The sequence below is a fragment of the Lissotriton vulgaris genome, chromosome 7, assembly GCF_964263255.1.
Source record: "Lissotriton vulgaris chromosome 7, aLisVul1.2, whole genome shotgun sequence".
NCBI classification, from domain to species: domain Eukaryota; kingdom Metazoa; phylum Chordata; class Amphibia; order Caudata; family Salamandridae; genus Lissotriton; species Lissotriton vulgaris.
In genome coordinates, this window is record NC_141695.1 from 120564336 (window position 1) to 120592074 (window position 27739).

General features: G+C 46.5%; 1 protein-coding gene and 1 long non-coding RNA gene across 2 annotated transcripts in view; both read left to right on the forward strand.

Annotated features, from left to right (window-relative positions):
* Positions 1-11723, forward strand: part of LOC147700970 (uncharacterized) — a 32292-nt gene extending 20569 nt beyond the window's left edge. Inside the window, exons 3-4 of the long non-coding RNA XR_015297149.1 lie at positions 8927-8998; positions 11664-11723. This is a non-coding gene — a long non-coding RNA (uncharacterized LOC147700970). The remainder of the gene's footprint in view (positions 1-8926; positions 8999-11663) is intronic.
* Positions 11724-17494: 5771 nt separating this feature from the next.
* The window catches only part of LOC147700971 (transmembrane protease serine 5-like), a 257795-nt gene continuing 247550 nt past the window's right edge, over positions 17495-27739 (forward strand). The window contains exons 1-2 of the mRNA XM_086929282.1: positions 17495-17500; positions 18342-18413. Of these exons, the coding sequence (XP_086785408.1) occupies positions 17495-17500; positions 18342-18413 (78 nt within the window). The remainder of the gene's footprint in view (positions 17501-18341; positions 18414-27739) is intronic.

A 27739-nucleotide genomic window follows, 5' to 3' on the forward strand; every position in this document is an offset into this window, starting at 1 on the left:
CATAAGTGTTTTCTGTGAATGTATGAAGTTACAACGCATACATTCACAACGCATACCATTACAACAAAACTTTTACAACGCCAAATCCATTACAACGCATGCTATTACAACGCATGCCATTACAACGCAAGTGCTATTACAACGCATACCATTACAACGTAAGTATTGGTAAGTATTTTTTAATGAAATTAGTGTATGGTTTTAATTTAATAAAATATATTTAAATGTAATTAAATTAATTTAAAATAAAATTAAATATCATTAATTTTAAATGTATAATAAATAAAAATAAATCAATATTAATTAAATTATATTTAATAGGGGGTGTTATAGTAGGGTAAGTTTTTGATGGTGTAGGGGTTAAAATTACTATTCTAGCTTCAGGGGGGTGTATTAGTAGGGTAAGTGTTGGATAGTGTAGGGGTTAAAATTACTATTCTAACTTCAGGGGGGTGTATTAGTAGGGTAAGTGTTGGATAGTGTAGGGGTTAAAATTACTATTCTAACTCCAGGGGGTGTAATAGTAGGGTATGTGTTGGATAGTGTAGGGGTTAAAATTACTATTCTAAATCCAGGGGGGTGTAATAGTAGGGTAAGTTTTGGATAGTGTAGGGGTTAAAATTACTATTCTAACTTCAGGGGGTGTAATAGTAGGGTAAGCGTTGGATAGTGTAGGGGTTAAAATTACTATTCTAACTCCAGGGGGGTGTAATAGTAGGGTAAGTGATGGATACTGTAGGGGTTAAAATTACTATTCTAACTCCAGGGGGGTGTATTAGTAGGGTAAGTGTTGGATAGTGTAGGGGTTAAAATTACTATTCTAAAGAAAATTAAATACTTTATAAAATATTACTTACCTATAAAATTATTATTTTAAAAAATTAATATTAGTTAAATTAAATACTACATTAAATGTAATTAAATTATTTATGTATAAAATAATCTAAATTACTATAATAAATAAAATTAAAAACTTCATAAAATAATATTACTTACCCCTAAAAATTATTATTTACATTTTTTATATTAATTCAATTAAATACTACATTAAATTAAGTTACATTATTTTTATAAAATAATCTAAATTACTATAATAAATAAAATTAAATACTTTATAAGATAATATTAATTAAATTGAATACTTACCCATACTTACATTGTAATGGCATGCATTGTAATAGCACCAAAAAGCACCTGCGTTGTAATGGCATGCGTTGTAATAGCATGCGTTGTAATGGATTTGGCGTTGTAAAAAATGTGTTGTAGTAGTAGTGCGTTGTTATGCCCGCATTGTAATGGCTGTTCCCCGTTTTCTGTTGGTCATGATTGGAATTCCAATCCAATCCAAAAATCTTTATTTCGGTCATTAAGACCATAAAAGATGCATAAAAGGACATACAACATTTAAATCAACATTTGATACATGATATACAAATGGGTACAAGTTTGGGAGTAAAAGTTAAATGAGATAAAAATGAGTAAGAAAGATACATCACAATTATATTAATTGAGTTTTAAAATAACATGATGTAGAAACTTTGCCGTAGGGGGCTAAAATTTGGTTTAAGACAGTGGCCGGAACTATCATCCTATGTTGGTAAAGCCTTAATCAACTTGGACCTAATACGCCACATGGCGAACAGATATTTAGAGACTGCAAAAACAATGTTAGGGGAGGAATCAGATTTCAATATTCTGTAGGAAGTTGAACAGTTTCTTATTGCCATGTTTCTGCATAAAGGCACCAACCAATACTTCCTTGGAGACCTATAGGTGGGGCAGAAAAACAGGACATGGATTTCCTCCTCATCACAGGAATTGCAGCCAGGGCATAGTTTGTCCCCTCCATTGGTCCATTTACTCGTAAAGGATTTAAGGGGGAGGGTTCCGAACCGCCACTGTAAAAAGAGCTTCCTTGCAGTTACCGGGTAGATAAAATCCATAAAAGATTCAAATTTATAGGTATTTTTGGATTGGGTAAAACAGTGGGTTAAAATGCCAATGCTGGGTGCAGTTAATTGGGTCACAAGATTTTGTTGCTTGCAGGCTTTCACTAGACTTTTCCGAGGGACCTTGATACAACCAGTTTCGGGGGCCAACCACAATTCATTTAAGCCTAGCCGGAACAGTTCTTTTTTGACAAAAGTCAGCCAAGGGATCTTGTCATTGACGTTTAGATTCATAACATGCACAAGATCACTCCTGTAGTGGTTAAGCTCCTTGGTTGACCAAAGTCTATGCCAGAATCTTATGGGGTTAAGTTCGGCATCCTCCCTGATGGATGATAAGCCCATGTCAAGACGTAGGGGAAGCAAGGGAGTTGCAGCTGGAAGGGCCAGGAGGCGCCTCATAAAATTATTCTCAACGCGTACCAACTCATTTACAGCTTGGTGTCCCCAAAGTTCGCTGCCATATAGTGCAGCAGGTTTTGCTTGGGTTTTGTACATCTCAACTGCGGGGGCTATAGGTTTATATGTTGAGGTATTGGTGATCTTCAGGATAGCCCCAGACAGTTGAGATAGCCTTATTCGCGAGCTTGCAATATGTGGACCCCATGCAAGGTTCTCTTGGAGGGTTACGCCCAGGTATTGGAATGTTTTTACCCTCTCTAAAACCGTGGAGTTTAGGGACGGGTTGGGTCTAGTTGTGGAGGAGGGGTTAAAGATCATATACTTTGTCTTCCCGGCGTTGATCTCAAGGCCAAACTGCCTGCAGAAGAGATCAAAGCCATCCAAGGTTCTCTGAATACCCATGGGCGATTTGGAAAGCAGGAGGGTATCGTCCGCAAACATAATTGCCGGTACCCTCCTGCCTGCCAAAACCGGGGCGTCGTTGTCTCCGACATTGGCTAGATGCGAGATGACACTGTTCATATAAAGGCAAAAAAGAGTTGGGGCAAGTACGCACCCCTGCCTGACCCCCCGGGAAACAGGGAACCTTTGAGTCAAAGCACCACCCCGCCCACAACGTACCTGGGCAAAATTACCCTGATGGAGTCTTATGATTGCCTGGAGTAGGTTAATGGGGACTCCCATCTCCCTTAGGACCTCCCAAAGTTTTTTCCGTGGTACAAGGTCAAAGGCTGACCTCAGGTCTACGAACACCATGTATAATCTCCCGCCCTCGATGGTCACTGTCTTCCAATAAAGGAGAACAAGGCGGAAGATTTGGTCCATGGTGGACGTATTTTTCCTGAAGCCAGCCTGGAGAGGACTTAAAATTTCATTTTCCTCCATCCAATCCATGAGTTGGTCCAATAAAAGTCGCGAAAAAATCTTCTGGGGGACATCTATCAGGCTGATCGGCCTGTAGTTGGATGGGAGCAGAGGACAGCCCTTCTTGAAGATAGGCACTATCTCTGCCCCCAGCCAAGTGCGGGGGATCGCCATTCCACATGCTATTGAGTTGAAGAGGATGAGAAGATAAGGTGCCCAAATATCTGGATGGGACCTAAAGAGGTCGCCAGGTAGTTTATCAAGGCCGGGGGCCTTGCCCATTGCTAGGCCGTCTATTGCACTGGCCACTTCCCCTAGCGTGAACTCCAGAGTATCCCCGGGGAGGGATAGGAGTGTTGCAATGGTGGCTTCAGTATTTTCTATATCGTCTGCGTAAAGTTTCCCAAAATGGTCTTCCCATATATGTGCAGCTATATTGGGTTCGACCGCAGCTTTGGGTTCCCCTGAGCCAGTGGAGACTATGGACCAAAATCTTCTGGTGTCCTTGGCTATTAATGCTGCTGAGAGATCATGCCATCTATCCCAATCCCAGTCTGACCTTGCGCGGGCCATAATGACCTTGTAAAATTGTCGCAAGGCAGACACCCTATTACGGGGGGCGCACCCTCTTTGACTGCAGCAATAAGATCGGATTTAGCCTTTCTGCAGTCCGAGTTGTACCAAGTGGAAGTTCTGGTTTTATGCTTGGGTTTGGGTACCTCTGGATAGAGGACCTCTCCCAGAGTTCCCACTAAGTCCTCGTGTATGGAGGGTAAGGTTTTGGATAGGTCCTGAGCACTGGAGCGACTAATTACTTCTTCCAAGGCCTCAAATCTTGGGAGAACAAGGCTGTAAATTTTCCCAATATTTTCCTCCGACTTGGAGAATTTCTGCCATCTCACCCTACGCCTGTTAGAAGCTAATACAAGGTTTCCCCGTTCATCTCCTTTCCCCGGGGAGGAAAGTCCGGTGGGCTCAGGGAGATAGTGCAAGGTAAGTGAGAGGGCATTATGATCACTGTCAGTGCGGGGGATTATAATAAAGTCCTCAACCTTTGGCCACAGACTGGTATCAACAAATATGTAGTCCAGTCTTGACTCCTGGTTTGGTCTATTAAATGTGCACATTGAAGGGGAGTCTGAGGGTGTGCGGCCATTGCAAGCTCTCAGCGCATAGTTGAGAGTTAGCGACATGATTTGAACCGCAAGTGGCGTCCAGGCTCTGGGATGAGGGGATTGGCACGATGGTATACCCCAGTAATCGTCTTCTGCCATGAGGGCCCCTTCCCTCAAGCCCTCTAAGGGTTCAAAATGACAGTTGAGATCGCCACCCAAGATCACCTTATAATCTGTCGGCAGCTGACTCAAAAAAGATGCAAGGTCTTCTAATGTAGTAGACTCCGCCGTTGGTCCTACTGGGCGGGAATAAACATTTACAATTGCCAACTTCGGGGCGCCTGTCCAGGTTAGCAGAACACACTGGATATCATGGGAAAGCGTGGCTATACTTTCCGCTACACACCCAGTGTGAGATGCTATCCACACCGCCAGACCACCCGAGGGCCTTCCCCTTCCATTCCAGGTAGCAGGGATTTCAAATACAGCATAGCCAGTCTTGTGGACCGGTTCCCTCGCCCATGTCTCTTGAAAGAGGCAGATCTCGTTATTATTTATCAGAGAATCCCATTCTTCAGTTTGTATTTTGTTGAGGATCCCTGCAACATTCCATGAAAGTACCCTCAGGGCTCTGGACTTAGTATGAAGTGTAGGGCCTTGGCCCTCGGGAGTAACTCCACCACTGCGTACATGTGAGCTGGAGAGCCGTGTGGGGGGAGATAAACTGTGTTTGCTTCCCACTAGATGGGTTAGGGTTAGGCCACAGTCATCTCCAGGCAGTTGCCGGGGAGTGTTAAAAGCTTGAGCAGCAGAATTACCGTGATGCTCACTTGAGGCCCCCTCAGTAGTAGAGTGACCAGGGAAGCACCCCTCAAGTCAATCACAAAAGTCTAATCCAGAGAATGCTTCAAATCTGTTGCTGACTTCCAAAGGTGTGAAAGGAAGCAAGTGGTCCATCCCCCCCAATTGGGAGGAGTGGTCTAAACTCCTATAGTTGGAACCATAGCCCCTCTGAGGGACAGATCCCCACCTATGAGCATTCTTTTGGATCAGGGGGTCAGGGTGCAAGGGAAGATAGTGGTTGTTTTGGTTAGGGCCATTAAGGCCTGTCGGTGGCATAGAGGGCCATGGACATGACAGGGGGGGCACTAGAGCTCTAGGATAAAAATAGGTGAGATCACAAGGCATGATGGATTTGCCAAGGTTTCCTGGCATCCACCTCAGAATGTGCCTAACAGCTTCCGGGTCCCTGAAGTTGATCACAATCAGGTCGCCATCTATGTCTTTCACCCGCCCCCCCAACCAGGGGAGTCGGCGCACATGCACTATGTCCCCATTTACGTTCCCAGGGAGTGGTCTGTTCTTAGACAGCCAATACATGGTTTTATTTTTAAGTTGTTGTGGGCCTTCTCGCTTGTCAGGGTCAAGGGTGGGAACACCCGTGAGCACCACTACATAAGGTAGTGATTCCGGAGGCAGTTCAACCTGGGGGATCCTGCGTTTTTGGACTATACTAGGGGGTTCCCTCTCTTCCACCGTCTGGAGTGGTCTAGGTATCATATTATTTCCGCCCTTGGGAATGGCACCAGTCAGGTGCATATCAGATCTAGAATCATTTTTGGAAGATGAAGTTCCCAAGGGGTTGTTGGCCACTTTTTTGGTAGGGAGATTATCCACGGAGAGAGCGGCTGTTGTGGCAATGGTAGAGGTTATGTGAGCCGCCTTAGCTAGGTTAGAGGAAGTTGGAAGGGGCTTCTTGGGTACAGAAGGTTTTAAACTGTTTGCTGAGCTGGCTAAAGCTGTCACTGTAGTGGATACGGGAACAGCCATCTGGATGTCAAGTTTATTGTGAATGGTCAGCTCCAGATTCCCTAACCGCTCTTCAATGGCCCGTAATTTGTCCATAATTGGGGAAGTGAGCGTCCTGAGCATTTGCCCAAGAAACTCCAAGGTGGGGGCAAGCGGGAGGATCTCCTCAGAGTTTGAGTTTGGAGGGGTAGTGACTGCTAAGGGAGGTGGAGTGTCTTGTATGGTCACTGATGGAGTATCGAGTCTTGTGCCTTCAGTTGATTTAGGAGCAGAGGCAGGAGCTGTAGCTGTCCCCCCCCCCCTTGCCCTTACCAAATTCAGTGTGACTAATTTTGCCTTTATGTATGGAGCCCCCCTTCCTCATTCTCTTTTTGGGCGGAGGGCCATGATTTATCTGAGCCACAACCTTCCTCTGCTGATTTTTGGGGATTGTTTTTCCAGTTTGGATGGAGGCTAGCGGGGGATTCGGGGCTACATCAGAAATGCCAAGCGGTGGGGGGGCAGGAAGAGATGGACTGAAGTGATCCACAAGAGAAGATGGTGTAGACGAAATATCTCTTAAGAGTTCGGGGACACCCTGAGATGAAAAGGGGTCCTCAGTGATCAGTTCTATACTAGGTGATCGAATGGGCAGGGATGTACCCAGGGTGGGTCTAGCCTTATGACCCTCGATGGAGCGACGACGCTCCATCCTTTTCTCTTCCAGAGCTTCTTCTCTTTCAATCTCAGAAATGGATTTCTTAAAATAATTGTCCAAAGTGCCCTTGTTAGGATTAGCCCCCGCTTTCCCAGGTGAGACCATGTCCATTGTACAAAAAATAATCAGCTATAGGTAGTAACCAGAAGCAACCGTCGTAATAGTTACCCAGTCAGCAAGTAAAGGGAGCTTAACAGTCACTGACAATCAGCTCAGCCACGTGGAACAGCACAGTGAGGAAGCATACATTAAGGATTCTAGTTCAGAATTTGTGTCTGAGAGACTCAGGGACGGGGCCCAGCCCAGCCTCACCAGCCACCTAACGGCCACACAACGGCCCGCTCTTTGCCCGGTCTTCGCCCGCGCGCGTCCCGCGTGCGCGTTCGAAAGTTGGGCTAAGTGGGAGGAGGAGGGGGCGGGAAGAGGCCCAGGTGCGCGCGATTACCTGGCGCAGCACCTTTCGTTGCCTCGCAGCCCGCTCCCGCTACCACAGTCACTCCCTCAGCTGAAGCAAAGGTCAGGCCTGGAGTGCGCAGGCTGACTCCTGCAGGGTGCCAAAATCAATTCCCCTGGGGCAGATGCAGCGAAGGAAAGAGCACACGGGCTCAGGCACAGTCCAGCATTCAATCACGGCCAGAGCACAAAGGAGCACACAGGGTCGAAGTGCAGTAGTCCCAATCCGGTAAGCAGCAGCAGTGTAAGAGGCTCCCCACACTTTCGAACAGCAAGCACGACTGCGAGTGGAATTGATTGGGCTATATTGGGGTCAGGTGTTGTCACATGGTCTTTATTCTGCAGACACGGGGCCACAGAGGACCCTTGGTGAAACCGAGCAGGGCCCGCAGACCCGTAGTTCTCATACAAGTGTCTGTACATAGTCAACAGGCCCTGTTGAAGCCAGGTTACTACAAGGCCACAGGGTTTACAGAGACTTCAGGAACACTATGGGACATATGTATCATGCCTTTTTTTAGTCGCAAACTCTGCGATTCGCAAAAAAGCAGCGTTTGCGACTAAAAAAGCAGAAAATACGATGTAGGATGAAAATCGCATTGCAAAATTAAGGAATCGCAAAATTTGCGATTCCTTAATTTTGTGTCAGCATTTAAGGAATCTCAAATTGCGATTCCTTAAATGCTATGTATGAAACACCCAAGTAGTGCGATTTCTCATTAAGAAATCGCAAATTACCACCACCTTCAAGTTGGTGGTAATTTGCGATTTCTTTCACAAATGCACTTTTTGGCAATTGTGAAGGTGCCATATGGCGCACATACATGCCTTAGGGCATGTATGTGCGCCATATGCGCACACATGTTCATTTCAGGGGTGCATCAGGGTTTCCTTATGACACCCTTGCACCCTTGAAATTATTCTCAATTTGCGATTCTGAAATTGCGAATCGCAATTGAGAATAACTTCCCATTCATTCCTATGGGCCTCCTGGCCCATAAAAATGAATGGGAAATTATTCCTTAATTGCGATTCGCAATTTGCTTAATCGCAATTAAGGAATTTGAAGAAATCGCAAAAAAATAGCGATTTTCTACATACATCTCTATTTGCAAATCTCAAATTGCGATTTCTAAAAAAATCGCTATTTTAGATTTGCAAATCAGGATGTTGATACACCTGCCCCTATGTGTTGGTGTTCTGCCCTCGGAAGTCACCTTGTTACTTTATGTAAATAAGATTCACAACTGCAAACTATAGGAGGGGTTTGTAATCCGGTTATGAGAAATGTCCTTAATAGACCTCTGCTCTGGGAGCGTCCATGGAGATGTGCTGCAAGTGTCATGCCATGCTTACCTAGACCACTAGATGTCACTATTATCTCTAGAAGTTCATTAACTTCTGTAACTCCTCGCTCTCCCTCTCTCTTTCTCTCTCTCTCCATCTCTGTCTCTCTCTCTTCCTCCCCCTCGCTCTCTCTCTGTGTTTTGCTGAAAATCTCTCTCTCTCTCTCTCTCTCTCTCTCTCTCCCTCTCTCTCTCTCTCTCTCTCTCTCTCTCTCTCTCTCTCTCTCTCAATCTCCCTCCATCACTCTCGCTCTCTCTCTTTTTTTTTCTCTCTCACCCTCTTTCCTTCAGTCGTTGTATCCGCAGCTGCAGAACCTGGCTGAACATGGCACACCTGTCCCTGATCCGGCAGCAGCAGAGCAGGTGAGACACCGTGCCAAACTTACCTTCACTGAGCCATAGCCAAAACATTGTCTGTGTGGCCCACGGTCTCTAGCACAACACTCCTCTACTGTTTATACCTGAAAAAAGAAACATTGTCAAATACAATAGGTCTGCATTGTGTATACAGATGCATGTAACAAATAAAGAGAGGAACTAAAGAATCGTTAGACCAAAAAAGTCACTCTTATTTTGTAAAAGAACCCTCACTCCCCAACCTAGTTGGTGACATGCTTCATCATAGGGTACCCTCCGGAGAGGCCGAGTGCCCCTCTGGTGTTCTACAACACCCGGGTACAGCGGAGCGGGTTATTTTGAGTGTGAAAAAGTTATGGTGCAAAGAATTATGTGTGTTAAAATTGCTTTTATTCGTCCAATAATAGTTTAATGATGGGGGAATAAGGTAAAGGATAAAAGCAGTGTGGTGAGTGTGGACTCGGTAAATTGCCAAATTAGATCCTATGGTAAAGCAAAAACAATGGTCAACATGTTTCAGCCTCCTTGAGTCAGACAAAAGTCCTTGCTGGAGATGAGACCTTTTCTAGCAGTCTCACAGGCTCCCTTCACTGCCCTCCCAATCTCAGGACAGAGCAGACCCCTTGAATTCATCCTTCTGGTGAAGGTGGAATGGCACAACGACAAAGCAAGTTATGAGTCTGGTAGGAAGAGATGAAAGGAGAGATGAAGGGAGAGATGAAGGGAGAGATGAAGGCCATATAGGCAGCGGGACGCCAGGGGGAGTACCAGCAGAGGAAGGAAGAGGGTGTACCTAAGGGCAGTGGAGAGAGAAGCCGCAGGGTCACTGAGCTGCAGTGAAAGAGGGAAAGGCTAAGTAGAAGCTGGGACTGCCATTTGTTGGTCAGGCTATAAAGGCACAAAGCACCTAGGTATCCATATTAATGTCAGGCTATAAAGGCAACAATCACCACGGTGGCCATCTTAATGTCAGGCTATAAAGGCACAAAACACCAAGTTGCCCATATTAATGTCAGGCTATAAAGGCAAAAAACACCAAGGTGCCCATATTAATATCAGGCTCTAAAGGTAAATAAGCAGTAAGGTGCCCATATTAATGTCAGGCTATAAAGGCAAAATACACCAAGGTGTGTATATTAATGTTAGGCTAAAAAGGCAAAAAGCACCATGGTGCCCATATTAATGTTAGGCTATAAAGGCAAAAAGCACCAAGGTGTCCACATTAATTTCAAGCTATAAGGAGAAAAAGCACCAAGGTGTCCATATTAATGTCAGGCTATAAAGGTAAAAAAAGGCACCAAGGTGCCCATATAATATCAGGCTATAAAGGTAAATAAACACCAAGGGTCCCATATTAATGTCAGGCTATAAAGGCAGAGAGCACCATGGGGCCCATATTTATGTCAGGCTATAAAAGGCCAGAAGCACCTAGGTGGCCATCTTAATGTCAGGCTTCATTTTGCGTCTTGACAAAAAGAATAACAAAAGCTGCACTGCATTGAAAAACGATGAAAAAAAAGATTGCCTTGTAATAGATTTATTTGAAGTTTGTATATGGGGCCTCGTCACTGGAGACCTATAAAGGTGCTTTTACCTAGATCCAGTTTCTATGAGTATGTCAAGGAACACCAAGAAATGAGGGGAGAAGAAAGAGGGGGTGGTGGAAGGGCATGGCCTAAAGGATGGAGCAAGCTAAGGTCAACAATAGCTGCCTGTGAGTCATGTAGTCTCTTCAGGTCTGACAGAAAGGCAATACTTGGGGGCAGCAATAAGGGTAGTATTCTGTGTGGGTCTTCAAGAAGCTTGTCCAATCACTGCAGAGGTAAGGTTTGCAGGTAAGTCTTGGGGCCTTTCCTGAAAGATAGGATGTTGTGACTGCGTCTTAGGTCCAGAGGAAGGGAGTACCACTCCAGAAATGGATTGCTTCAGTTCTAAAGCAGACTTGAACATGGGTGTTTCTAAAGATAAGGAGTTCTGGCTTCTAGATTGTTGTGTAATTAAAGGTCGTTCTCGTCCAATGTAAAATAGTCCCTCATAAATTCCGGTGGAAGAAACTTTCCATAGGAAGCGGATTGATACACCAAACGGTGAACAGTATTTGGAAAGAGAAGGTGGTCCTCTGGTGAGAGGAACCAGAAGCTAAAGATGTCTGTACACAGACAGCTAAAGCTTCCTCTAGCCAGACCTAATAATGGGTAGGAACAGGTATGCCGGACTTGCACAAGTATCCTTTTTATGCATGCTGTATTCAAAGAAGTGGGCTTGTGTGTGGCTCTCCGATGCTTCCCAAACACCTGATCCCTAATACTGCCCCCTTTCAGGTGAGTGTACGTAAATATACATCAAGAGAATTGTACATAAGTCACCCATCTAAAAGGTGTCTACAATAATTTGCCATTAAGGGATGTACACATACACGTACTGCAAGTGACAGTACTTAAATATGGACCTAGGAGAAGATATTATGACAGGATTACAATAAATATGCTTCCTTGCATAGCCCTGTGTCATGGTGAAAGCCTGGTCCCAGGGACATCATGCCACAGTCAGTGCTGCCAGTGTGATATATTGTGTGACGACGAGCCTTTAGTTCTGCTATGCCATGCTCCCGTACACCACTAGATGTCACTGTTGTCTGTAGTTCAATAACATCTTTATCTGTCTCTTCCAGCCTCTCTATCCCCCGCTGCAGAGCTTCGCTGAGCACCGTGCCCCCGCCGCAGCAGAGCAGGTGAGACCCGCTGCGCCAGGTATACATTCACTGCCATAATAAACTCGTATCAGGACAGCAGAGTGTGAGGAGAGGTCCTGAGACGGTAATTCCAGATGTGAAATCTCCACCGCTGTGCACTTCACGCTCAGCCTCCAAGGGTCACTGCTTAGGGTTCTCTGCCATAGTGCCAATATCGGCCCAAACACAGACCTTTCTTCATACAACACACCCTTCCACCAATAATCAACACAACACAATTTGATGGAGAAAGTTTTTGCAGTTTTATTAGCATAAACATAATTCCAACATGTTGGGTTATCTTACGACCTATACTGCGCCTAAAGAAATGGGTGCGGGGGGGAGAGAAGCTACGCAGGCCCCCCTGCACAGCGACAAAAGCGCGGGCCATTGAAGGCCCCTCACCGCAGGCGCGACAAAATGGGAACCCCTTCGGCAGCCAAGGCCCTCCCGCATGAGCCCCCCAATAACGACCAGGCCCGGGGCGACCCTATCGGGAGAGCGGGCCGGCGAACGGCCACCGCCGCCCACTACCCACAGCAGGGCACGAGGAGGAAGACAAAAGGCCGCACGAGGAGGCGACCCCGGCTGGAAGACCCCGCGCCGCCACAGGGAAAACAGGTACCCCGCAAAGGCGCCGCGACCCTCATAACAACCCGCAACCCTACCTGAGGAAACCCCCAACGCAACATTGCCCCCGGCAGGGAGGGTTAGACACGATACCCCGGACAGCAGAACCCCCGTCCCAGTTAACCCAAGACCACCGCAAAGTCAGCCCCGATGTACACAGCACAACACCCTCCACAGTTACACCCAGTACCCAGTCCTCACCTGAAAAGCAAGGCCAAAACGCCGGGCAGTCTTCTAGACCCGCGATGCGGGATCAGCCAGGGGGAGGGGGCGAGGGACAGCTCGCCGCTGCAAAGAACAAAGAGGGCGCTTGACTCTCGTCCCCTAGCCTATATAGCCGTTCAACCCCACGCCCAGGACAGGAAGTGACATCACGAGGGGACCACTGGTCCCCCCAACCACTAGACCGCTCAGGGTCTGTGCCATCCTATGGCACTAAGGGTGGCCGCCCTCGTAGGTGGCCACCTTTGGTGTCCCGGGGCAGCCTAACATACTCTTAAGCAACCGCGGCCGTGCAGGTAAGAGCGGTGGGGCTGGGTGGGGGGATTTCGACAGACGACCGTGAGGGAAAATTATTTATTTATTTTATTTCTCTCTTGATCGTCTGTCAAAATCCCCCCTGCCCCCAAGGCCCACCGCTCTTACCTGCACGGGCCGCGGCTGCTCTTAAGAATGAATGATGCTGTTCTTGGTAGGTCCACCGATGGCCCAAGAGAGCGAGTCTGCGGTACATTCAAATATCACGTTTTTGGCTAGAGGTTTTTATGCATCGATAGTAAACACTACAGTAAGACAAGAGATCATTCATTCATACAAACAAAAGGTTTCCCGCCTAATATTTTTAACTTGCGTGCTAGGCAGTAGTCTTTTCAGGTGGCGCACAGCATTCCTAGGGGTGGGGAAGGAAAGGGTTCCTTTTCTTTAAATAACCCTCGCACACTCTATTTATTTATTTCTAAGTTTTATATAGCGCTAGCTAGACCCGAAGGTATCAGAGCGCTTTATAGAATTGCGAGCAAGGCTAATCCAGTCACTAAGTATATGACATGCAACAATCTTAGGTTCAAGTATAAACAACAATATATACACATAAAAAAATAATAGGCAATGAGGGTGGAATACAATATGTACACTGAACAGAAGTTCGGCCCTGAGGGTGATTACTGATTGTGGACAAATTGCATATTTTGAGTAGAGAGAGAGAACGACCTTCTAGGCAAAAGAGGCAGAGAAAGAGAGACTAATAGAGCCTAGTTCAAGAATTGCTCACGTGTTCTAGTATTTGATAAGGAGACAGCGTTTTAGGTCTCTTTTAAAGACAGTGAAGGAGGGGTTGCATCGTAGGTCCCTCGGGATAATGATAATGATAATGAAATTTATAAAGCGCACAAATACCAAAATTATGTCCCGGCACTAGAACCATGAGCGAACAACCAGCCAAACCCCTCACTGAAACTACCAGGTTTTAAGATTTTTTCTAAAGCCCATAAGAGAGCTGGCCTTCCTAATTTCTAGTAGCAGAAGATTCCACAGCTTAGAAGTGCCTTGCTGGAAACTCCGTCCTCCCCAATGCAAAGTCCGAATCTTTGGCACTACAAGAAGTTTTGCACCTGAGGAACGGAGTGATCTGCCTGGCTGGTACCACGCAAAAAGCTCCCTCATGAACAGCGGACCCTTTTGTGTCAAAGCTTTAAAGGCCACGCAGAGCGCCTTAAATTTGATCCGCTGCATCACTGGAAACCAATGGAGCTTCCAAATCTCTTCTGAGATGGATTTATGCTGGGGTAGGCTCAACAGTAAGCGGGCCGCCGAGTTTTGGACAGTCTGAAGTTCTCTCAGGCACTGCGTTTGGGCATTCAAATAAAGCCCGTTGCAATAATCCAACTTAGACTGTATCAGGGAGGCGATGACTACTTTCCAGGTTTCCTCCGGGATACAAGGAAGTACCTTCCTCATTTTTTTTATCAGGAAGTGAGAAGCAGACACAATGGCATTTGTTTGAGTAATAAACGTGAGCCTATTGTCTATCAAAATGCCCAGGTTTTTTGTCTTTGCCGTAGGGAAGGGCGGAAGGCCCATTTCCACAGGCCACCAGAGATTACTCCAGGAAGGTTGCAAGTTGCCAAAAATCATCACTTCCGTCTTCTCGGAGTTTAATTTAAGGAAGTGACTGCTCATCCAGATGTTAATAGCGTCCATGCAGTTATAGAACTGCACCGCAGGGGAGCTCTTTTTCTTATGAGCTGCAACCACAATCTGCGAGTCATCTGCATATGATGTTAACGAGAAGCCGTAATCCCTGACAAGTGATGCAAGCTCAGTGACATAGACATTGAACAACAAAGGGCTCAATGAACTACCCTGCGGAACTCCACAAGGCAGAACATGGGGTTCCGAATTAAACCTGTCGAGTGACACCGTTGATCTCCTCTCCTGCAGAAAGGAGGCCAGCAGGGCCAACGCCATGCCATCCACACCTAAAGTTTTTAATCGGTGGGTCAGGAGAGTATGATCAACGGTGTCAAACGCGATGGAGAGATCAAGTAAGATTAACGCCGCTGTACCTCCACCATCCATGACTGCTCTGATTTCTTCGGTCACCTTAATGAGTGCTGTCTCGGTACTGTGTTCCTTGTGGAAGCCAAACTGAGAGTGGTCCAGCAGCCCATTGTCATCAATGAACTGGGTCAGTTGGGTATTCATAATCTTGTCCACAATTTTGGCTGGAAGAGGAAGGCGCGCAATGGGGCGATAATTTGATGTCATAGAAGCATCTAAGGAGGGTTTCTTAAGAAGCGGGAGAACGGCAGTCTCCTTCCAAGTAGTGGGAAAACTTCCTGAGGAAAACATCTTATTAAAGATGTCTGTCAGCAGGGGACTCACCAGGTCTGCCAGCTCCATCAAAAAACCTGACGTGCAGGGGTCCGAAGGAGAGCCCGATTTAGAGGCCAGAATATGGTGGCTCACTGTATCAGTTGACACAGGAGAAAACTCTAAGAATCTGTTCATGCCGGCAGCTGTCACCTGCGTACTAGGAGCCGGCTGAGCACCTAGGCCGTCTTTAAAATTGCGGACAATGTCCAATACTTTGGTTTTGAAATTGGACGCCATGTCAGCTCTTTAGAAGAGTATTTTGCTGAGTCAATCTGGGCTTTAAAGTATTTGCTTTTCTCTATAATTTCTAGTGCTTTGTAAGACCTGAGGGAAGTCTTATAAATCTGTTTGTCGGAATCCTGGTAGTTCGGATGCCAACGCCGTTCCATACGGCGGCACTTCTGTTTCTCCTTGCGAAGAAGATCCGAGAACCAGGGAGCAGATGGAGCCGCCCGGTTGCCAGAGATATGCTTAATAGGAACCGCTACGCAAATGGCGTTGGATAACCAGCTATTGAAGTTATTAACCGCTTCATGAGTGGGAACACCAATCAGTTGAGCCAGCTCTGAGGCAATCAGAGTGTCCAAGAGCACCGCAGTATCTTTGTTTTCAGGATCTTCTAAATAAAAGTTACAATCACACAAGATGGTGAATTCCTTGTTAACTAACACTGATTCGAGTAGTTCATCAAGATTGTTCAAGAACGCAGCTTTGGCTCCTGGCGGACGGAACACCAGGATACCCTTAAATGAAAGGTTGGCACTAAGTTTGGCAGTGAAGTGTAATGCTTCACAGCCAGAAAGCTGAACCGGATGGACCGTAACAGTGTAGCAGTTTTTTAATATAATTGCTACTCCTCCTCCTCTCCTACTCAAAGGCCTATCCATCTTAACAAAACTATATCCAACTGAGAAGGCGGTAATGAAATCGGGGTCCGAAGCCATGTCCGCCCAAGTTTCTGTTATGAAAAGCATGTCCAGCCCTATATTTTCAATGACTTGGGCTATTTCATACCTATGCTTCCCCAGAGAACGGGCGTTAACGAGCCCTCCATGCATTAAAATCTCAGATCGCCGACTGCCCGCATAGCTCGTGTTTGCGGTAGAAAAGGCAAAACCACAGCCACCGCATCTACCATGGGCATTAAAAGGACATACCTCATATCCCTCCTTTGGATGATTTAAGGCGAGAAGGTCACTCCTAGAGTACAAAAGCCTATTTTCCTGAAAACTGGCAGCATCCTGTGCGCTCAGCGTGGGCCAGGCGTGGACGGGCGCAGACAGGCACATCCGCGGCGCGCCCGCTGCACGCGCTCCGCTGCACATCCGGTACATGAGTGGCTAAATACCTTCCTTCCAGCGGACGACTAGACCGCGTACTGCCGGAAGTAGGGTTTGTGTGCAAAGTAGCTTCAACCGCCCTCCCCACAAACGGCACAGCAGCCGCGGCGGACCGGGGTCGGTTCCAGATATAAAAACAGCAGAGGATGAATGCTAAGAAATAACCCCAGGTAGCAGAAAGTTCCATATGATCTGAGCGTTACCCGAAAAATAGGGATCCTGGGTAGATTTATTTTTTAGTTTGGGAGTAACGAGAAGAAGATTTTTGGAGCTTCTCTGTGATCTGGTTCTTCCTGCTTTTGTGAGTTTGTTATCTAAATAGTCTGGGGTGAGTGAGTGAATGGCTTTGGGGGTGATACCGGCAGTCTTGTAATTGCATCTTCCTTCAATGGGGAGCCAATTGAGAGACTTGAGTGCAGGGTTGATGTGATCATACCATTTAATATCTGTTATTAGCCGGGTTGTCATGTTTAGTACTGATCTGAGCGAAGCGAGGTGCGATTTCTGGGTCCCTGTGAGGATAGCATTCCCTTAGTCAAGTTTGGAGAGGACCAGAGATTGAATGATTCATTTGAAATCACCCGAGGAAATGAATGGTTTGATTTTGTTTAGGTGTTTTAGTGTGTAAAACGCTCTTTTGGCTGCGTTTTTGATGTGATCCTTCATTGACAAGTTTTTATCCAGGGTGAACCCTAAAGATTTAGTCGAGTTGGAAAGAGTGGGAGAACAATTCAGAGCCTTCAGGTCACTGATCCAGTCTTTGAGTGGAAGGTGGTTACTTTTGGGGGAGAACAGGATTATTTCTGTTTTGGTGGGGTTTAATTTTCGGTGGTTAGTTATACTACAATGGATATTACTCAGTGTGACATTGAGATGTAGGATGTCACTGGGTGATTTCATTTTGTAGTAGAGTTGAGTGTCGCCTGCATGAAGGTGAAATTTGATCCCTGCTTGCTTCAGGATGATAGTAAGGGACTCCATGAAAAGATTGAAAAGTGAAGAGGAGAGGATTGAGCCATCAGGGAGAAGTGTGGCTCAATGATTAGAGCGGCAGACCCTGATGCAGAGGTCTAGCCCGGGACCAGGGTTCAATTCCCCGCCTCGGCGTGTATTGGGCTCAAAATTCCACGGACCTGATAATTCTCGCCTGGTGCCTAGTCCAATCATGGAGTCCCACTCTGCAACTCTGGCCAATAGCTTGCTTAATCTCCACAACGGCCCCCACAACTACAAGGATGCCAGGCCTCCACCTCGGGGGTGCCCAGGAGTGGACACCTCACAGGGAAAGCCAGGATGGGTTCCACAGCGGTATTCGTACAAGCGCCTTGAGACCCTTGCAGCTGAGTAGTGCGCTCTACAAGTATCAGTTTACATTTACATTTACATTTACATTTACATTAGGGACGCCAAGAGAAACAGGTGTGGGTTTTGAGATGCAAGACTTGATTCTGATTTGTTGTGATCGGTGTTGAAGGTAAGAAGTGAACCATTTTAAAACTGTGCCATTGATACCGGAGCTTCAGTGATTTCAGTAATGCTGGGTGATTCACAGTGTCAAAGGCCGCTGATAAGTCATGAAAGATAACTGCAAACTATAGGAGTGCTTTGTAATCATGTTATGAGAAATGTCCTTGACAGGCCTCTGCCCTGTGAGAGGCGATTCATGAGATATACTGCAATTGTCATGTCATGCTTACCTTGACCGCTAGGTGTCACTATTATCTCTAGTTCAATAACTTCTGCATATCTCTCTCTCTCTCTCTCTCTCTCGCAGTCATTGTATCCCCAGCTGCAGAGCCTGGCTGAACATGGCACACCCGCCCCTGATCCTGCAGCAGCACAGCAGGTGAGATACTGCCCCCAACTTACCTTGACCGTGCCATTGAGAGAGGTGTGGAGTGTAATGTTGCTTGTTGGAAATGTAAAAAAAATGTAAATTGATACTTGTATAGCATACTACTCACCCACAAGGGTCTCAAGGCACTTGTACGAATACCGCTGTAGAACCCATCCTGGCTTTCCCTGTGAGGTGTCCTCTCCTGGACACCCCCAAGGTGGAGGCCAGGCATCCTTAGCGTTGTGGGGGCCATTGTGGAGATTAAGCAAGCTATTGCCCAGAGTTGCAGAGTGGGACTCCATGATTGGAATAGGCACCGAGGCGAGAATGATCAGGTCCGTGGAATTTTGAGCCCAAGACCAGCCAAGGCGGAGAATTGAACCCTGGTCCCGGGCCAGACCTCTGCATCAGGGTCTGCCGCTCTAACCATTGAGCCACACTTCTCCACTTGTTGTAATGATGTTACCCCCAATGTCATTATCATGTTGGTGTAAAGTTGGGGGTGTTTTGGTAATGTGCCCGGGCTACTGCTAAAGTGGTTCGTCCCACACCACTTGGAACCAGGATAATAAATACTGATGCTGCCCAGCGTGGCCTCCGAGAGGGACCCTGAGCAGAATTAGGATAGTTACTCCATTGTGTCTTTGATCACTTTTTGCAGATCGGCCCTCATGAGTAAAGGGAAGAGGCTTGTACCCAAACTGTGCTAGCCATACCTGCCAGTCGCTGCATCCTGCACAGTGACACAATATTGGCGATGAGAGAGTGCCCCGTGCTGTCCCCAGTGATGCATAGCAGCCGCGTACCCGGTGCAAGGATGCGCAGTGCTCGTGCTGCATGGTAGGCCCAGCCCCGATTAGCCCTGCACGTCTGTTATGCTGTAGCGGGGTCCTCCGCCACGTCGTGCCATGCAAAGTCAGCATCTGCAGCGAGGCGATCCCACTCTTCTGGTCACAGAGCGAGTTCCCCTCGCAGTGGCTGCCTAGCTGACCCACTGAGAGTAGCTGCAATCAGGCCTTCGACGGTGAGAAAGAAGACAGGCAGGCAATTGCACAGATTGGAAAGATTATACCGGCAAACAGTAGGAAATGTATGCTCTGAAAAAAAATGCAAAGACAATAATAAATAAAAAATAAAAATAAAAAGACACCTATGAAAATGTGTTTCCTCAAGCTGATTGTCAAGAAAGGAGGACAAGCGTAAATATAGCACATATTGTTCTCAAAGGAGGGTTCTCACTGACATCAACCCCAAGGTCACACAAGCACAATTATTGACAAACAACCCCACATCCAGGCTGAGGGTTACTGGAGAAGGCACACAAGGGGAGACTCCGAGCAAGGGACTGGAACTGTCTAATCTTCACTTCACTTGCCTTTCCAGCAGTGGAACCACTCTTAGTGGAAGGTGCCCCATCAGCGCAGGCACCCAAGTGGAAGGAGTGGATGTAGAGAGTAATGCTATCCTTGAAGCCACGAAAAACGATAATGCCCAAAAGCGGGCTATGCTGCTCCGTTTAGGGGGAAGAGACATTTATAAAATATCCAAATCAATCAATGAAGCAGCGCCAAAGACACACCTCACCCTCATAGCAGCCTTAACAGCGCATTTTAAACCAATGACAAACCAGGACTATGAAAGGTTTGGGTTTTGACATGCGAGACAAAAGGCAGAAGAATCCATTGATGTCTTCTATGCATGCCTAAAGGAGCTAGCCAGTACCTGCGGTTTCAATGATGAGACTGAAGAAATAAGAGGGAAAATAATCCAGGGGTGGACCTCAGTGAAACCACTTGAGCGAATCCTGGAGGAGTCAGGCAAATCTATAGCTGACATCCTGACGCTAGGCCGGACCAAAGAACTGTACAGAGTAGGAGGTTTTTTGATCATTTGAGCTCCGGGTGCACTGCCCGTTTAAACGCACACCAGTACAAAGTTGCTAATTGTTTAAGGTGCAAGACGGCGAGTGGACAAACCCTAAACCACTCAGTTGAGTAGAAAGGAACTACCCCTATACAATACGCTCTGTTGCCGTTGCACTCAAGACAGTTTATACAATGTTGGGTAACAATATTCAAACAGGAAATAACAAAAAGTGACAGAATTATCACAACAAAGAAACTCTCAATGAATCTTGGAGTGTTCCAAACAGGAACACGGCCGTGGGGTCCGGACGCACTACACGCTGCTTCTTCGCTGCACCAAGCCTGAAGCACCATAGATAACGGAGCCGTACATGGCATTTCGAGGATTCCCGCAAGACAGATAACGAAGCCACATACGGCAATTCAAGTATACCTTTACCTATAGAGTCTCACCCGACTCGCCGTGGGCAACTATTGGGAAGTTTTACACTTTACGATGTTCAAGCTTGAGACTATGATACAGACCCACGAATAACGGTACTTCATCCGAACACTCGATCACTCGAACGGAGTTTCTACGGTCAAGAGCCCGGCTGGGTTGGAATTAGCACCAGCTGAGCGACCTTGTTTGACCGGAATACAGCCATCTAGCCCTGAGGAATCGCGAGTGCGATGAAACACGTGTCGGCTGGCTGTCTACTGCATTAAAGACTCCAAGATTCATTGAGAGTTTCTTTGTTGTGATAATTCTGTCACTTTTTGTTATTTCCTGTTTGAATATTGTTACCTAACATTGTATAAACTGTCTTGAGTGCAACGGCAACAGAGCGTACCGGACCAAAGAACTATCTAGAGCGTGTGCTGCGCACATAGAAGCCACATTACAGAATCCTATGAAACAGAACCAGTCAACATCATAACCCCGGCCCCTACAGCACAACAGGACAGGAGAAGGAACATGAGGACCCGACCTGGACCTAGACCTGAGGCAAGAAGTGCACAGGGTGGGGAAAGCTTAATCATTTCATGAAAGTCTGCAGCTCAGGAAAGAGGCAATTTCTGCACCCCACTGTCAATGCCATATCAGAGGGACAGGAAAAAAGCAGGCAAGAGTAAGAACACACAGACCACTCAGTCCTCACCATTGGTGCAGCCTACCAAAACACAAGGCGCCTAACACAATATCAAATATTAGTGGGAGAGCACCCCTCTACTGTGGTTGGGCATGAGTGTGACGATCAACATAATGTTGGAGGAAGCCTATGGGGCCATGCATTCTCCCCCATAGCTACTCCCGGCCATTATTAAAGTCTTTGCATATGGTCAAGAGAGACCTCTGGTGATGCGAGGCAAATTCAGGACCACCATAACATATGGCTTTCAATCAGTTGAATCGCAAGTATTTGTTACTGAAGAAGGTCATGGCATGCTTCTGGAGTGCTGAGAGGCGAAGGCTCTAGGCAGCGTGACATTTGCATTTTAGATACATCAGGAAGCCACAAATCACATCCCTGATAATTTCCCAAAGCTATTTGACTGCATCGGGTACCTGAGAGACAAAGACATTCACCTGCATGTAGATGCATCAGTACAGCCGATGGCTCTCCGACACAGGCGCATTACACCTCACCTAAGACCTCTAGTGGAAAAGAAACTGAACAAGCTTGAGGCTGCAGGGATTATTGAGAAGGTGGAAGGGCCCACCGCATGGGTGTTGCCAATTGTCTACGCAAGGAAATCAAACCGACCTGGAGAGGTGGGAATATGTGTAGACATGCACCTACCGAATGCTGCCAACAAAAAAAGAAGAGAGTGGCACCTCACACCAACAATTGCTGACTTAATTAGTGAGGCCAGGGGAGCCAGCTGGTTCTCCAAGCTGGATTTGCACTCAGGGTATCACCAGCTGGTTCTTGCTGACAAGTCCTGTTTCATTACAATATTTTCAACACATGTGGGACTAAGGTGTTACAAACGTTTGAGTTTTGGAGTTTCTAGTGCAGCTGAATTATTTCAGAACACAATTCAAGAACTTCTTATGGACCTCCCTGGAGTTCTGAATGTCAGTGATGACATTTTGATTCATGCAAAGATGGTGCCAGAGCACAACACCTGAGTACGGAAGTTACTGCAACAAATTCAGGACTCTGGTCTCACAAATGTAAATTCCTCCAGCAAAGGCTACAGTTTTTTGGCTACATCTTCTCGTCTGAGGGGGTGCTCCTGACCCCAAGAAGTTGTAGGATATCAAGGAGGCACCGGCACCTACTACTGTGACTGAGATGTGCAGTTTCCTAGGCACGGTCAACTATTGCGATTGCTTAATAAAAGATCTCACCTCGCTAACAAGACCTCTCCAAGAGCTGACCAAAGGATCTGTCCCATGGTCGTGGGGGTCAGAGCAAGAAGCTGCATTTCAAGCCACAAAGGATGCATTATCTTCTTCCATACTGAGTTACTTTGACCCTCAATATAGCACCCTGATACCCCTCTATGCTGGCCATCGAGGATTAGAGGCGGTTCTAATGCAGAGATCCACTGATGAAAATGACTGGCCCCTGTTGCTTTTGCAAGTAGTTCACTGGCCAACACTGAACAACAGTATTCTCAAATAGAGAAAGAGGCCATTGCTATCCACTGAGGATGCCGCCATTTCCACCTTTGTGTGTATGGGAAACCTTCCCTGGTCACCATTGACCATAAGCCTTTAATTCCACAATGGGAACAGCACTGAAACCACCACAGAGAATAGAACAGGGGATGCTCCAGGTCCAAGAGTACAACTGTAGAGCAGAGTACCGCCCTGGATCGAATAACCCAGCAGGCAATTTATTCAGGCATCCTCGGGCAACCACTGCTAGTGAGGAAGACAAAGCGAAGGACACTGAAGAGTATGTGCAAATACCTCTATCCTTTGAAGACCTGTGTTGCAACACCCCCAAGGACAAATGTCTACAGAAAACTCTGGAGATGGTAAGGATGAACCAATGGCACAGTTTCAAGAGCCAGTGGGTTTTACTCACTCCTGTAGCATGGCAGGTGTTAGAAAGTCCATAACCTGTTCGCCAAGAACTGAATGCTGATCCAAATGGACGTCTTCTGCTAGGTCATCCCTGCCTTGCTCATTGAAAGGGTGATTCTGCAGGCCCAGGCTGGTCACCAGGGCATGGCGAAGACCAAGGTTCGACTCCAAACCAAGGTTTGGTTCCCCCTAATGGACGAAAAGGTAGAAGAAGCTGTCAGGTCCAGCCCATTGTGTCAAGCAGTGGGGGATGCCAATCTCCATTGCCCATATTAACTGAAAAAGATCTAGGTGGTCCATGGGTATGCGCTAGCATGGATTTGGGAAGTCTCCCAGATGAAAGGCATACTCTAGTGATAATTGGTGATTATTCAAAATATCCGAAAGTAAAAATCCTGTCTTCTCTAAGTGCGTCTGAAGTGGTACCCAAGAAATCATGGCTACCCATGGATTAATCAAAGAGATCAGAACTGACATTGGTCGTCCCTTTCAGGTACAGGAAATAACCTTGTAAATCAGCTCTTTGGGAATTGTCCACAAGAAAATCACTCCAAGGTTGCCCCAAGATAATGGAGAGGCTGAGCGATTCATGAGGACTCTAAACAAGGTCATCCGGATTGCCTCGGTGAGCCAACAGTGCCCCTATGAGGCCATTTACTCTTTTTTAACAAGACTATAAGCAGACTCCCCACTCTACCATGTGTTGAGCGTCTGGGCACCTTTCGATGGGAAGGATCATTGTGGACTCTATTCGTCACCATCCGAAATGGGTTCCTTGTCCCGTGAATGATCATCTGGTCTATGAGCGGAGGAAGACGTCCAATGAAAAGGTCAGTCATCGGCGAAGAGCCCAGAGTTCAAGTCTACAAGTAGGTGACTTATTGCTTGTGCATGATTGGCATTCAGGTACGAAGGTTAGGCTACTGTTCAAAAGTGATCCCTGGCACATACTGTCTCTGCGTGGCACTCAGGTCACTGAGCGCCGTGGGCAAGACACCACAACTTGGTAAGTTTCAGCATTCAAAAAGTTCCATCCCCACCTAGGCAGTGCCCTAGATGTCGAGGACCCTGATGGTGGGGCCATCGATCTCGACGACTGTTCTGAAAGTGAGCATCTGGAGAGTAGACCAGTGAAGGGTGTTGATCCGAAAATCCTGAGTCATAGTGCAGTATTAAACCCCCTAGAGACTCCTGTCAACCGAGAGGCTGATCTCCAACAGGACAGTGATTCTCAAACCAGGTACAGCTCCGTAGCAAACCCAGGCCCTCGACAAGACTGAAAGACCATGTGATATGAAGGGCTGCTTTGTCCATGGTGTGAGGTAAATTCCTGATCCCAGGTATGGTCGGCGTGGGTATATATTATAATGCTCAGCACTTTTTTTCCACAAAATGTCCTTATATGTTTTGCTATTCTTAATATTGTTTCAAACGCTACTGTGCATGATCTTTTCTATTTTGGGAAGGAATGTAATGTCACGCATTGCAATGACGTCACCCCAGGCGTCGTTATCATGTTGGTGGAAAGCTGGGGGTGTTTTTTTTTTGTAAAATTTTTTATTTTGCAGACAAAAAAAAGGAACATTAAACAAAAGGTACCACATACGGCGCACAGATGGGCCCACACAGTGGGAAAGCGTTAAAGTAAGATGAGGCAATGCTGCAACACCAGAAAGCCAGTGGATGAGAGGCTTCGTCAGTTGTAAGTGTCGGCAGTCCCGTTCCTATCCCCCAACATGGGGTCACCCAGTTAGCGCAAAGCTGGGGGTGTTTTGGTACCGTGCCCCGGGCTACTGCTAAAGTGGTTCGTCCAACATCACGTGGGACCAGGATAATAAATGCTGATGCTGCCGGGGGTGGCCTCAGAGAGGGTCCAACGAAAAAAGTACCTTTACATGCAGGGAAGGGAGTGGTTTTAGCTAAGTCGAGTTCCCATCAGTCCACCATCGAGACCGCCCTTCATCATTTGGGATCTCTTTGGCATTAATGATTCACGATCAGGGGTGAAAAAACCTGTATTGGTGCTTGGTTACCATATACAGGAAAAACCAGTGTGTTAATCCTGATGTGAAATTCTAATGTGAATAAGATAGCGTTTCTAGTGGTGAACTGAATAGCAGTGCTTGAAAGAAAGTGAGTGGTGAAAGAAGATAAGAAGATCTAAAATTAGGTAGTGGTTGGGAAAACAATTTAATAAGCACCCTCACACTCCTAAATCAATAAAAACAGTGCTGAATAGTGGTTTTAACAAATGTCCACTATAAGAGAATATTAGGTCGACATGTTTCTGCAGACGAGTGAGGTCAAAGGATCCTCTGCTGCTTCCTCAGGACCATTAGAGCTACTGCTAGGTTTAAAATAAAAGAATCATATCACCTGAAAGTGTATGTATTAACGTCTTCTCATCCTGAAAAACAAGATGAGAATGGTTTGTGTAAAGGTAAAGGTACAGTTTATAAGCAACAATTTATAACCACATTATGCTAACAGTTTATAATGTGCCAGTCATCCGGTAAGTAATGACCAAAAAGTACAGACCGTCAGAATCATTCTGACCACGCCGAATATAATGGTTATATAAGTATATGTTCACTCACCCAACTGATGAGAAGGAACAGCCCCACCTCACCTGGCACGAGCTCAGGTAGTGGATGCACCGCACTAGAAAAGATAACAAACTGAGATGTATTTATATCTATACACACTCCGTGGCGAAAACACCTCCATACAGGCGCCACCCCTGCGTCGCACGCATACAGCCACCCACACCCTCACCCTGGTCGGGTTTCTTATTATGAGCACAATGGTCTCTAGCACTCTTTAAATCAACAAGAACTGCCTTGGTTAATCCTTGCATCGTACATAATGTGACTCACCTCTCCGTCGGTACACCGGTCGTCCCTCTGAGCTCTTTCGTAGGGAGGAAACGACTCGGTGCACCGACGGGGCTTTTGATGTTAGATCTGAGTCCGCCCTGATGCCGCGTCGCGTAGGCTCTGACGCTCCTAGCGCGTCATCCGTGCGCGCGCGTCAGCCATCCCGCTAGGGATGACGGGGATTGTAGTTTAGTTCGGCCCAAGATGCCGGGTTAGATTGGGAAAACCTGCGCATCATCACAGCACATGCAGTGGAAACCGGGAATTGTAGTTTGAAATGACCCGCGGTGCTGTGCCAGTCGGTGTTCGAATCCCCGAAGGGGGGCAAACATCTAGTGAGGCAGAACCCTTTGAAATTACCGCGAGAGGCGGTATTCAAGGAAACTAGGACGTTAATTATACATACAGTGATACATAGGCTACAGAGATATATGGATATATATATATGCCCATACATCAAATAGACAGGTTTGGAAGCCTTTATTCATTTAAAGGGGCACACTTTTTTCACAGTTATCTATGTCAGGTTCCTATCGGGAGACAGAGCATGGTTGTACACACAATATAGATGGGGTAACCCAGGGATCACAATGACATCCATGGGATTTCATCATTCAACCCATGTGTGTCACTGCGAAGTCTGTACACCCATTTTTGCTCACATTTAAATAGGAATTTTGATATATCAGTTACCGAAGAGGCGATCCGTGGTTGGTCCAGTACCGTCCACGAAATATCCGTGGGTTGGTGGCCCATTTGCAAGAAATGACTCGTCATTTTTGTGGCTTGTTTACAGCAACGGATAGAACTCTTGTGCTCAGAGATCCTGTGCTTGATTTTTCTAGTGGTCATCCCCACGTAATTTAGTTTGCAAGGGCAGGTGATTAAATAGATCAGGTTTGAGCTGTTACAGTTGGTAAACCGTCGCAGCTCCCATGGTCTGTTCGTGCCTATGTCAATGGTTACTGTTTTGGTAGTTTGGGGACAGGCTGCACAGTTCCCACAGGGGTGGTGCCCGGTAACTGATGGCATGTCCCACAATGTACCAACTGCACGTGGCAGGACGGTTTTAGGTCTGGTATGGACCAACTGGTCTCTCAAATTTTTTCCTCTTCTGAAGGCAAACAGAGGAGAAGGTATAGGATCAGTGCCTGTTTTAAGGATCTTCCAATGTTTTTTAACAATTTTTTGCACTTTATTGGAGAAAGTGCTGTATGTGTTAACGCATGTCATCCTCTCTTGTTGATTTCTCGGAAGTGCCGGTTCCAGTAAGCATTCCCTATTGTTGTTAGCAGCCCGCTTTTTGGATTGTTTGATGAGCTGTTTAGGGTATTTTTTGTCTAGCAAGTTACTCTCTAAGGCTAGAGAATGAGTGCCGAAAGCCTTTTTAGTTGAACAATTCCTCTGGATACGCAGGAATTGCCCAAAGGGCAAATTGTCCCTTAAAGCCCTTGGGTGGAAACTGTCATAGCTGAGTAGAGAGTTTCTCGCCATTGGCTTGCGGTACAGTTCGGACTGTAGGCCCCCTCCTGATGCTAAGATCAGTAGATCTAGGAATGCTAGTTGTTTTTT